The sequence below is a fragment of the Cupressus sempervirens genome, chromosome 7 (assembly GCF_028749045.1).
Source record: "Cupressus sempervirens isolate cs-2001-9-10 chromosome 7, ASM2874904v1, whole genome shotgun sequence".
NCBI lineage: Eukaryota > Viridiplantae > Streptophyta > Pinopsida > Cupressales > Cupressaceae > Cupressus > Cupressus sempervirens.
In genome coordinates, this window is record NC_143124.1 from 666,463,043 (window position 1) to 666,476,523 (window position 13,481).

At 36.8% G+C, this 13,481-nt stretch overlaps 1 protein-coding gene and 1 pseudogene across 1 annotated transcript; both read left to right on the top strand.

Annotated features, from left to right (window-relative positions):
• The first annotated feature begins 689 nt into the window (after positions 1-689).
• LOC149548430 (pentatricopeptide repeat-containing protein At3g15590, mitochondrial-like) lies at positions 690-9,225 on the top strand. Its single transcript, XM_089792498.1, has 2 exons — positions 690-1,550; positions 7,556-9,225. Exon 1 carries the CDS (start codon positions 719-721, stop codon positions 1,448-1,450), a length of 732 nt encoding a protein of 243 aa, XP_089648624.1. The 5' UTR covers positions 690-718; the 3' UTR covers positions 1,451-1,550; positions 7,556-9,225.
• On the top strand, positions 2,813-7,060 carry LOC149548431 (pentatricopeptide repeat-containing protein At3g15590, mitochondrial-like; annotated as a pseudogene).
• Positions 9,226-13,481: the final 4,256 nt, after the last annotated feature.

The following is a 13,481-nucleotide window of genomic DNA, read 5'->3' on the forward strand; positions in this document are numbered from 1 at the left end:
AATTGAGGACTTTGACTTCCTAGGTCAAGGATGACCTAAAGGGTGAAGGTTGACCTCGACCTTGACCTAGGTCAAGGACGAACTCAACCCTGACCTAGGGCAGGGTTGACCTCATTCTTGATCCCACCAATTTTTAATTTCTAGAGGTTTCGGGATATCAGGTTTCAGAAAATTTCATTTTCTTGCTTTTGGGTCAGTTGTTTGGATTTTGGAATGGTACAATCTTAAATTACATTTAATCTAGGTCTATTTCTAGAGGTTAAGGTTAATTGAGATTTAACACTCCCATGTCGGCCTTCTTTAGAAGTTTGTGCCCTAGATCTCTATATAAAGAAGCCTTCTTCCCTCATTTTGACATCTACTTTTCATGAGTGGATCCACCTATTATGAATTTTACACACACAAGAGAGATATTATTCTATGAAGTAAAGATCTACTATCTATGAAGCATTCAAGACCCAATTCAAGAGGAAAATTTCTAATTTATTGAAAATTATGGAAGATGAAAGTGTAAAACCTACTGCATCTACATGCAATCATCTGATACATGCTAAGTGTGTTGTGGGTGATATTATTAGAATGGAAAAAATTCTTGAGACTATGAAAGCAGAAGGTATACAGACAAACCAATCTGCAACTCTGGCTGCACTTGCAAGACATTATATCCATGATGGGTATTTGGAAAAGGCAGAAGCTTTAGTGAAAGAAGTGGAAGGTAATGCTACTGCCAAAGATCAGTCCCATAGTGTGCAAACTCCTTTCATATGCAGAAACTGGTAAGCCGACTGATGTTGAAAGAGTTTGGAATGCAATTAGTTCTCATTCTTATGTTTCAAGTTCTTTTTATATTGCTGGGATACGTGCTTGGGGAAAGCTGGGCGAAATTGAGAAGGCAGAAAGTATGTTTGAGAAAATGCTAAATTCTGGGATGAAAGTGGCATCGCCAGTTGCTTATTGTGCACTTCTTGATGTATATGCGAAGCATAATATGTTTCTCAAAGCAAAAGAATTTGTAAAGCCTATGTCTGACAACAGCGGGATCATTATTGAACCAAGGATTTGTGGGGAAATAGTTAAAACCTATCTCAAATCAGGTGACGTAGAAGAGGCAGATGCTTTCTTGTTAAAAGTTTGTAAGCAGAAGAAAGTAGTGCCATACTATAACACATTCATTGCATTATTAGAGAAACATGCAGAAAAAGGAGATGTTGCAAATGCTGAAAAGGTATTTGATAGTCTGGTTAAAATTGGCTATCATGGGCGGATCCATTCATATGAGTGCCTTTTGCAAGCTTACCTGAAGGCACAAGCTCCTGCTTCTGGATTCAAGGAAAGAATGTTGGCAGCCAAGCTTCAGCCTAATAATAAGATTAGTACTATTCTAGAACAGGTGAATGCATCATTCAAGAAGGAACATCTGCAATCACATAGTTCTGATCTGCTTGATTGAGCCTTGGGTAGCATCTTTGAACCTAATTTACCAAGTAATTGAAGTCTACGCACGATATTTCTGTAATATATGAACGCAAACTCTACATTTGCCCATAAAGGTATCACGGTCCATTAACTTATTCACCTATTCGAATGGATAGCGAGCCGATTTTCTTTTTCTTTTTGTTGAATTAAAGCAATTTTAGATAGGTTGATGCTGGGTCTGTTTTGTAGTGTTTGGTTTGTTGCATTTGTCTCCAGTTTGAGAAGTGTAAAAATTTGGTAACTTTTTGGAGCTTCCATTACTAGTTTGGATTAGTACTCTATAAAATGAAGATATGAATACATTAACATGAGCATTCTCACTCTAAATCATTCCATTTTCTTACAATATTGTTAAAAAATGTTTTTCTTCTGTTTATTTATGCACGATATTATCATATTTTATAGAACAATCAGAGATGGTTGTTGAAATATTGGTTTGACATCTGATTAGCTGATAGGCTATTAATAGGTTAGATTTCTGCAGTAAAATCATCAAATCTTACTTGGAAGAACAAACCAGCAGAAGACTGACTGAGCAAAACACAAATGCTGGGGATAATAGGCAGATGGAATTTTATTTTGAAAGGCCTAATTAGTACAAGTGAGATGGACGGTTTCACCTGTGGCAAAGGATTCACTGACTGCAGCAAGAGCTTCTTATGGGTAAACCGCTGGTCATGCTACTGACCCTACTGCTGGGAAGCTACTGTTGTCTTTACAAAATGGTATTTGCTGATTTACTAGTCATCTGATATTCTATTTGGCATCCTGACTGGCATGCAGCTGTACAAGTGCATTACAAATCTTCAATGACTGCAGACCTTTATGTATGCAGAGTGTGGAAGCACAAGGCATGTGACTTGTTTGACAAAATGCCTCTAAAAAATGTGTTCTAGTGGAGTCCAATAGTCCGAGAATATGCACAAAATGCATTTGTTTGACTGACATTAGATGGCAGGATAAAGAAAAATTCCTTAATTTTTGCCACATACTTCCTGACTGTACCAAATTGGAGCTATGGAAGACGGCTATGGAAGAATAATTTTTTTAACCCTGGTAATCATGGCAATTGGTCTTCTTACATTAGACAGTAGTGATGGAAACTAATCCTCAAACTGGTAATGTTGACTTGAGCTCATAGTTACACCACCTTGGGGATGGGGAAACGCAACATATGGTAGTTAAAATGCTAGTTATGAAAATATTTATTGAAATATAAGATCTAAAGGCGTAAAAGAGTAAATACTTGAACATTGCATTGAATTGGAACATCAAACATTGAACATAAATAGTCAAATAGGCAAATAGTTAACACAAGGATGTCCCCCCACTCTCAATGGAGGTGGTGGAATCTAGTGGCACCACTGGGGACGGGGGAGTGGAGTCCCCAAGTCCCCTGTGCATGGGGCAAAAAGGTTGGTTGGGGGGGAGGAAGGAAATGTCCTTTTGTTACTATGCTTGAGCTTTACAATATGTGAACCAAAGTAGAGAATTAAGCCCATTGCATCCAAATTCATTTTCAAAATATTATGAAAGAAGAAAAGGTTGACATTAGTCCATGTAATATGCAAGTTTCAATCTAGGAAATCCTTTTAGAAACAAGCTCTGTGTACAGTTAGAGTCCCACCCTAAGGTGGAGAAGCAAGGAGATGTGTGGAATCTCTGTAGTTAAGCACACTCGAGATGGAGTAGTACTTGAATGGGTGATCTTTCGGGAAATATCGGTGTTTTGCCTTTGTGATCACAGATCTAGATGGGTGCTAAGTGTACCATTTATTCTCGTGAGAGATGGAATCATGTGTGAATCAACTCATAATACACAGGTCAATGAGTTTGACTCAAAAGACTACACAATCAATGGGCCCTTGGTCTACTAGTGAAGTTGAAAGGTTCTTAAAGAGCCCATTAAGGATCAAGTCTCGCTGATGGCATGACTTCGACATTGAAAAGGGATGAGGCGGGGATTGTGCCTCAACGAATTTGGTGGAATGGATACCCCTTAGTCCTTGGCTCTTAGTGGAAGAGGTTCAACGATAAGGCTCATGCTCCTGTATCGGGTAACTACAAATATTTTGTGGCGGATCTCCATCATTTTTTTTTTAATCATAATTTGACTTGTAGAAAATATCTCTTACTTATCAATTGATGGCCTTAAGGGACTTTCTAACAAATAGTTCTTAAGGCACAACATTTGGTGAATGTTTTGCAAATGGGTTACAAGCATAGTGGGTTTAACCATGGAGGAAACTCTCTAGTTAAGGATGCTCAAGCTGAAGTAGTATTGGGGTGGGTGACTTCCGGGAAGTCTCAGTGCTCCACCTCTGTTTACATCCCCTAGATCCAATGAGTGCTAAGTGTACCATTTATTCTCATGAGCAATGGATTCATGTGTGAAACATGGGTTAATGAGTTTGACTCAAAAAACTACATTGTTGAATCCTCATAGCAATATCTCTTACTTATCAATTGATGAGCTTAAGGGGCTTTCTAATGAATGGTTCATAAGGCACAACATTTGGTGATGGTTTTGCAAATGGGGTTGCAAGTAGAGTGGGTTTAACCATAGAAGAAGCTCCATAGTTAAGCACATTGGAGATGGAGTAGTATTGGAATGGGTGACCTCTCGGGAAGTCATGGTGCTTTGCCTATGTGACCATCATGTAGATCCAATGAGTGCTAAGTGTACCATTTATTCTCATGAGAGATGGATTCACGTGTGAACCACTACTCATGATACACGGGTCAATGAGTTTGACTCAAAAAAGTACATAGTTAAATCTTGATAGCAATATCATAATTTGACCATTTGTTGGAGATTTTTCAAAATGGGATTACAAGCAGAGTGGGTTTAACCATAGTGGGAACTCCATAATGAATCGAGCTCAAGCTAGAGTAGTACTAGGATGGTGACCTCACAGGAGGAAGTCTTGGTGCTTCGCCTTTGTGACCATCACCTAGATCTAATGAGTGCCAAGTGTACCATTTATTCTCATGAGAGATGGATTGATGTGTGAATCACTACTCATGATACATGGGTCAATGAGTTTGCCTAAAAAAACTATAAGTTAAACCCTCAGAGCAATATCATAATTTGACTTGCTATGGAAAATATTTCCTACTTATCAATTGATGAGTTTAAGGGGCTTTCTAATGAATGGTTCATAAGGCACACCATTTGGTGAAGGTTTTGCAAATAGGGTTACAAGCAGAGTGGGTTTGACCATGGAGGAAGCTCTGTATTTAAGTGTGCTTGGAGTAGTATTGGAATGGGTGACCTCTTGGAAAGTTTCGGTGCTTTGCCTTTGTGAACATCACCTAGATCCGATGAGTGCTAAGTGTACCATTTATTCTCATAAGAGATGGATTAATATGTGAATCACTACTCGTGATACATGGGTCAATGAGTTTGACTTATGAAAACTATGTTGTTTAATCTTGATAGCAATATCAAAGTTTGTCTTGCTGCGAAAAATATCTCCTACTTATCAATTGATGAGCTTAAGGGGTTTTCTAATGAATGGTTCGTAAGGCACAAAATTTGGTGAAGGTTTTGCTAATGGGGTTGCAAGTAGAATGAGTTTTATCATGGAGGAAACTTCATAGTTAGGCTAGCTTGAGCTGGAATAGTACTGAGACAAGTGACCTTTTGGGAAGTCCCAATGCTTCCCCTCTATGAGCATCACCTAGATCCAACGAGTGCTAAGTGTACCATTTATTCTCATGAGAGATGGAGTCATGTGTGAATCACTACTCATGATACATGTGTCAATTAGTTTGATTCAAAAAAATAGGTTATTAAATCTTGAAAGCAATATCATAATTTGACTTCTTGTGGAAAATATCTCCTACTTACCAATTGATGAGCTTAAGGGGTTTCCTAATGAATGGTTCATAAGGCACAACATTTGGTGAAGGTTTTGCTAATGGGGTTGCAAGTAGAGTGGGTTTTATCATGAAGGAAACTTCGTAGTTAAGCGCACTTGAGTTGGAGTAGTACTAGAAGGGGTGACCTCCCAAGAAGTCCCAGTGGTTTGCCTTTGTGAATATCACCTAGATCCAATGAGTGCTAAGTGTACCATTTATTCTCATGAGAGATGGATTCATGTGTGAATCAAAACTCTACAAAATTGAGGACTTTGACTTCCTAGGTCAAGGATGACCTAAAGGGTCAAGGTTGACCTCGACCCTGACCTAGGTCAAGGACGACCTCAACCCTGACCTAGGGCAGGGTTGACCTCATTCTTGATCCCACCAATTTTTAATTTCTAGAGGTTTCGGGATATTAGGTTTTAGAAAATTTCATTTTCTTGCTTTTGGGTCAGTTGTTTGGGTTTTGGAATGGTACAATCTTAAATTACATTTAATCTAGGTCCATTTCTAGAGGTTAAGGTTAATTGAGATTTAACACTCCCATGTCGGCCTTCTCTAGAAGTTTGTGCCCTAGATCTCTATATAAGGAAGCCTTCTTCCCTTATTTTGACATCTACTTTTCATGAGTGGATCCACCTATTATGAATTTTACACACACAAGAGAGATATTATTCTATGAAGTAAAGATCTACTATCTATGAAGCATTCAGAACCCAATTCAAGAGGAAAATTTCTAATTTATTGAAAATGATGGAAGATGAAAGTGTAAAACCTACTGCATCTACATGCAATCATCTGATACATGCTAAGTGTGTTGTGGGTGATATTATTAGAATGGAAAAAATTCTTGAGACTATGAAAGCAGAAGGTATACAGACAAACCAACCTGCAACTCTGGCTGCACTTGCAAGACATTATATCCATGATGGGTATTTGGAAAAGGCAGAAGCTTTAGTGAAAGAAGTGGAAGGTAATGCTAATGCCAAAGATCAGTCCCATAGTGTGCAAACTCCTTTCATATGCAGAAACTGGTAAGCCGACTGATGTTGAAAGAGTTTGGAATGCAATTAGTTCTCATTCTTATGTTTCAAGTTCTTTTTATATTGCTGGGATACGTGCTTGGGGAAAGCTGGGCGAAATTGAAAAGGCAGAAAGTATGTTTGAGAAAATGCTAAATTCTGGGATGAAAGTGGCATCACCAGTTGCTTATTATGCACTTCTTGATGTATATGTGGAGCATAATATATTTCTCAAAGCAATTTTTTTTGTAGACCCTATGTCTGACAACAGTCGGATCATTATTGAACCAAGGATTTATGGGGAAATAGTAAAAACCTATCTCAAATTAGGTGACATAGAAGAGGCAGATGATTTCCTGTTAAAAGTTTGTATGCAGAAACAAGTAGTGCCATATTATAAGACATTATTATAGGACATCATTGCATTATTAGAGAAACATGCAGAAAAAGAAGATATTGGAAATGCTGAAAAGGTATTTGATAGTCTGGTTAAAACTGGCTATTGTGGGCAGATACATTCATATGAGTGCCTTTTGCAAGCTTACCTGAAGGCACAAGTTCCTACTCATGGATTCAAGGAAAGAATGTTGGCAGCTAAGCTTCGCCCTAATAATAAAATTAGCACTGTTTTAGAACAGCTGAATGCAGTCAAGAAGTAACATCTGCAATCAGATAATTCTAATATGCTTGATTGAGCTTTTGTAGCATTTTTGAACCTGTTTTACCAAGTTATTGAAGTGCAGGCACAACATTTCTGTAATATATGAATGCAAACTCCACATTTTCCCATAAAGATACCATGGTTTATTAACTTGTTCACTTATTCGAATGGATAGCGAGCCAATTTTCTTTTTCTTTTTGTTGAAAGCAATTTTAGATAAGTTGATGCTGGGTCTGTTTTGTAGTGTTTGGTTTGTTGCATTTGTCTTCAGTTTGGAGTAGTGTAAAAATTTGGTAACTATTTGGAGATTCCATTATAAATTTGGATTAGTACTATATAAAATGAAGATATGAATACATTAACATGAGCATTCTCACTCTAAATCATTCCATCTTCTTACAATATTGCTAAAGAATGAAATGTTTTTCTTTAGTTTATTTATGCACGATATTATCATAGTTTATAGAACAATCAGAGATGGTTGCTAGGATATTTGTTAGACATCTGATTAGCTGATGGCTATTGATAGGTTGCAAGACTCCTACTGTAAAATCGTCAAATCTCACTCCGAAGAGCAATCCAGCAGAAGACTGACTGAGCAAAACAAAATGCTGGGGATAAGAGGCAGATGAATTTTCATTTAGAAAGGCCTAATTAATACAAGTGAGACAGATGGTTACATCTGTGGCAAAGGAATCACTGACTGCATCAAGAGCTTCTTATGGGTAAATCACTGGTCATGCTACTGACCCTATTGCTGGGAAGCTACTGGTGTCTGTACAAAACGGTATTTGCTGATTTACCAGGCGTCTGATATTTTATTTGGGTTCCTGGCTGGCATGCAGCTGTGCAAGTGCACTACAACTCTTCAATTACTGTAGACCTGTACGTATGCAAGGTGTGGAAGCATAAGGCACGCGACTTGTTTGACAAAATGCCACAGAAAAATGTGTTCTTGTGGACTCCAATGATCCGAGGATATGCACAAAATCGATTTGTTTGAGTGACATTAGATGGCAGGGTAAAGCAAAATTCCTTAATTTCTGCCACATGCTTCCTACCTGTAACAAAATCGAAGCTATGGAACAAGGGTATGGAAGAACAATTTTGTTTAGCTTTGGCCATCATGGCAATTGCTCTTCTTACATTAGGCAGCAGTGATGGAAATTAATCCTCAAACTGGCAATGTTGACTCGAGCTTTACAATATGTGAACCAAGTAGAGAACTGGCCTAGCACATCCAGATTCATTTTCAATACGTTATTAAAGAACACAAGATTGACATTAGTCCATGTAATACATGAGACACAAGGTTCGATTCAGGAAATCTTTTCAGAAACAAGGGATGTAGACAGCTGGAGTTCCTGTCTAAGGTGGGGGAGCTCGGAGAGCAGGAGAAATTTTGTGTGGTTAGTATCTGCATGGGCTCTGTTTGAGATCTGGAAACTCAATCAAACCAGACATATCACTTGCTTCTAATGGCACCATTGCATCTAGAAAACTCCAGGTTCTTTTTGTTTAATATTGTGCACTTGCTTCCAATAGTAATGTTTATGGTTGCTGCGAGAGAGCTCTTTCATACCTGTAACATCAACATCAGTTTTCTCAGGGCTTATCTATCTTGCTGAACTGTGGTAATCTCTCCTTGCTTCTTCATTCATTTGTATAGATGTTTATCTGCATTTCGTGTCTTCAGCAAAGACACCATCATGACGTTGTATGCTGCCATCTCTGCCTTCTCATTCTGCAGATGTATCATATTCTTTGTTACTTGTTGAAAAAGGCTCGTATTCACCAGAAAAGGTTAACCGAAACCTACAGTTATTATTACCGCTCAGCTTCTTATCATAGTGAAGGTGTTAGCATGACATAGCACCAAGTATGCATTGAGGTCATTCTTGTTTAATGACTGACATGGACACGGTTACATGGTTGTCGTTGGTTTATTTATTTTTTCTACGGCAGATGAACTGATGACTTGTGTATTATGGAAACAGTTGTCTCCTTGTGTACCTGTCGTCTTATTGTCGTGTTGCCAAAAATTTAGGGCAGGCTCATAACACAACAGGATTCATGGTATCTCAACTGGGTTTGTTCTTCATTGTATCTGCGTCACTTTTATGTCACTTTGGAATTGGACATAACATCTTTTTAAAAACTGCCCACTGTTCAATGGAATAAACAGGCTATTGTTCCTTGTGATTACTATTGCTTTGGACAGTTCGCAAGGTCTATGGATTCAAGCAAGTATTCATTTAGTAATAACTAGCACTTGCATCGAACAGTGCAAGATTTTAGCTGACATTAATTATGAGTTCCTATTTTTATTCTTGTAAACGAATATAATTTTTTTAACTTATATTTTTTTAAATAGCAGCCCCATACTGAAAGGATTCAGATTACATGTCCTTCCGAGAATTGCCCGAAACAGCTCCGGCACATCGAAAGTGCACTTAAAACTTTTGATGCACGAGCAAGAATTTACACCTGATATATTGGAGTGAGCTGTAGCTTATTTTCCAATGCTGCAACTCCACCCATAACCAGCAGAACGTAAATAAACAACGGACATAGCTTATTTACCAATGAATTTTATCAGTTTGAAAAGCCTAAGTAAAAGTAGTGACTTTGGGATTGCCAATTATTTCTTCCTCTGTTTTCCTTGCACTTTGAGACTAGATATCAGGTCCAGAGAGTTTGAAACATAGCTCCTTTCAGTAATCAAGTTAGCAAGGAGCACAGGCCTATTCAGTTGAGCAGAAATTATTGATCTTATAAATGAAGTGTCTATGCCAGAGAAACGATTCTGTGTAAGAATCTGTTTGCTTGCAAATATTTCGAAGTAAAGAAGTATAAAGGGTTTGAAACTTTGTCTATTTAATTGCTCACCACTTTCCAGTTTCCAGTGACAATAAGTAAGTGGACTGTTAATTTTTACTACAAAAGCCCTCACCAAAAAAAACTGTAGTGCACCTGACAATCAAATATAATATAGCAAGTTAGGATAACATTGTTCAATGGTAATATTTTCAATTTCAAACAGATTCAGCCTAGGCATTCCAAGAAAGTCATCTTATTTCGAAAAGCATTTTATACCAGAGATGACCTAAGGGAATGAGTAAACAATTTGGAAATCCCTAAATTGTAATTTATACCAAGATGTACTGAAAAACTTAAAAGCTGATTTTGGACTACAGATGAAAACATAAAGATTGTTTTCTTGGGGGAATTTAAAGTTCCAAATTTGATTTCTGCTATGTATTAAAACAGGAGTTGAAAGGCAAAAACAACGAATATAAAAATATTAATATCTAAAGTTCAATTTTCGAAGTTGAAGGTGTAAATATAATTTTCTTTGAATGAACAACAAAACAGATTCAACACGCGATAACAATTGAGACCGATGGTTTAGGGGAGAAGCCCTATATTTAATTCCTTTCCAAAGATGAACTAGAAAACGCTAAATCCAAAATCATTCAAAATAAATGTCATAGATATTTAAAATCTTGTGATATGAATATCAGGATTTAACTGTGTGATTTTGAGTCAAACTCGATGACCCATGTTTCATGAGTAGTGATTCAACATGAATCCATCTCTCATGAGAATAAATGGAACACTTAACACTCATTGGATCTAGGTGATGCTCATTGGATCACTTAGCACTTATTTAAAATCTATTCAATTTTTTACAGAATTCTCCCCGTTCAATTAGAAAAAAAAAAAAATCGGCATTAACTGATTATTGGTATTCGATGCCCCCACATAAATTTCGTTCTGTAAACTTGAATCATTGGATCCAAAGCATTTAACACCATACTAGAAGTCCAATTCGTAAATCAAGAATTAAACGTTCGAGATTCAAATTACCAAGAGAACCATACAAACTTGCAAAGTCATCATGCGAGGAATTCAAATACCTAAATTCAATTTCTACAAGATTCTAATAAAAAGAAGATCATTTGAAATAATTAAGTAGCCAGGGTTGAAGGTTCCATCACATTTCATCACATGTTCTGTCACAAATTCTATTTTGATTAAACTAGCACTTGTTCCACAAAGAGGTGCAAGGAAAGATTCAACTATGTAGGTTTTGAGTCAAGCTTATTGACCCATGTTTCATGAGTAGTGGCTCACAAGAACCCGTATATCATCAAAATAAATGGAACACTCAAGCAATTAGTGCAAGTCTAGGTGATGCTAACAAAGACAAAGCTTCCCATGAGGTCACACATTCAATATTACATAAAGTCGAATATTTAACATGTAACCATGAGCATGAGAATATGCCGTAGCTAAAAGTCAGATAAGATTTTCATGCACATTGAAACATGTTAGTTGTATGATGTTGAGATAGCATATATTCCACTAAATTATATGATTAAGATTTTGTTGGAAAAAAATGGTATTTAAAAAATAGTTTATTAATCTTCTCCCATTAATACAAAACCCATTACATATGCATTGAAACATGTTTTTTTTTATGATATTGAGATAGCATATATTCTACTATATTATGTGATTGAGATTTTGTTATAAAAAAATGGTCTTTGAAAAATAGTTTATTAATCTTCTCCCATTAGTACAAGACCTATTAAAAGCTATTAATACCTATTGACATCAATTGAAGGAAGGATAGTATAGGAATATATATTTTTTGTTTTAGATTAAGGTAAAAATAGGTTTTGAAGGGGCCCCGAAACCCTTTACATCAAAAAGAAAGATATACCATGAAGCCCTACCAGGTTATATAAAAGGACCTGAAACCAGTTGAACATCTAAACTAAGTTTTACTGGGACCTAAAACCAACAGATTTGTCCAGAAAAAGAAACCAGAAAATACACTGGAACCTAGAAAGTAAATAGACTGGAAAGCAAAGCAATTAGAAAAACCTCCCAGACCAATAACCAGTGAGCCAGTGCCACAACCCTCTTACCACCACAAAAAAAAACAGTCAGAACAGAGGAACTTAAGATTTTCCTTTTGATTTGAAGTTTCCCTTACGCGATCGAAGGTTCATATCTAAAGGGGGAGCAGAAGGCCTAGATCTCTTACTCTTAACCGCTATCCACCCATCCTTAATCTTCACAGCCTTAGCAACCCAAGCCTCAAAGGAAATAGAACAGTGGAACCTGAGGGGCACCGAAGCCACACCAATCTCCCTATGAGAATCAGACGACAACTGGCTCTTAGGAAGAGCATCCGAAACAGGGGTAGAGACCACCTCCTCTACCATCAGCTCCAAATGATTGCTAGGAGAGACCTCAGCCACAGAATCCACAGAAGTATCAAAGGATTGTTTCACCATATAGTGCTCAGAAGAGGCCCTTGACCACCAAGAAGGTGATCACCTTGATTTAGATTTCCCAGCAACACACCTAGTAGCAACATCAGTCAAGTGGCAATTCCTACAACGAAAGGGGATACCTTCGAAATCCAGCATTTGTGTCCAATATTATTATTTTTTTATTCTTTTTTAACTTGAATAGAATACTGACAAGATTCATCTACTTTGAGAGTTGTGTAATATCCATGCTATGTTCATTTAAATTATTCAATTTAATAATAACATTCAACACTAATACGTTATAGCCATAGACATTGAAACTCAAATACATGTTGGCTTGTAGATCCAAAAGAAAATGAATACGAAGAATTAATCAAATTGTAGCTCTCCACAAGAGTCTAATGCATGAAGTCAAGTAACAATCGATCCTTTATATTTATTTCAATCTCTATTTCATTGTGGCCAGAATAATATTTCTTTCAATCTTTATTTCACTGTGGCCAGAATAATATTGTAAGGTTGCATGGATGTTTAAGGAATAATTATTAAGTTTAGTTTGAATATATAAGGTCTTCCCACTAATTAATCTCATTCAACTTTTGTCTTTTAGCATCTATCTCACAATGATGGGATGTTAGGGTTGATACTAATTTTTTTGTTAAGTTTAAAACCAATGAGTGAAAAATGCCTGCATTAGAATTATTCAAAGTGGTACATGATTTGGGTTTCACAATGTAATGCATTAATTTGACTTTTTCTAATTTTGAAGCCACATAATACAACCCCTATTCCTCCACTAGGAGCAGCTGGGAGGCAAGCAATAGCCCTCAGAATAATGGGGGTACATGACAACTTTATCTAGCTACAACTTCCTTAGAGCTCAGGACACCCTTGATGATCTCACAAGATGCCACTAATTCAAAGTCTACTATATTGAAGGCTCTCAGGATTTTATCTTTGGGAATGACCTTATGAGGTTGACTTGTTCATTATTTGCGAGAAAGCTAATCCTACCAAAGCATTGAAGGATCAAATTCTTACCTCAAGGTGATTAATTTTATTAAAGTTTTGGAAGATAATGTGGCTATGCTAATTGAAATGTTGACCAATGAGATCAATATTTTAAAAAGCTATACATTTTCTTCAAAGCAAATGAAAATAAAAACT

Excerpts from the sequence above, each read along its gene's own strand:
- LOC149548430 (XM_089792498.1), top strand. The coding sequence starts at position 719 with ATGCTACTGCCAAAGATCAGTCCCATAGTGTGCAAACTCCTTTCATAT.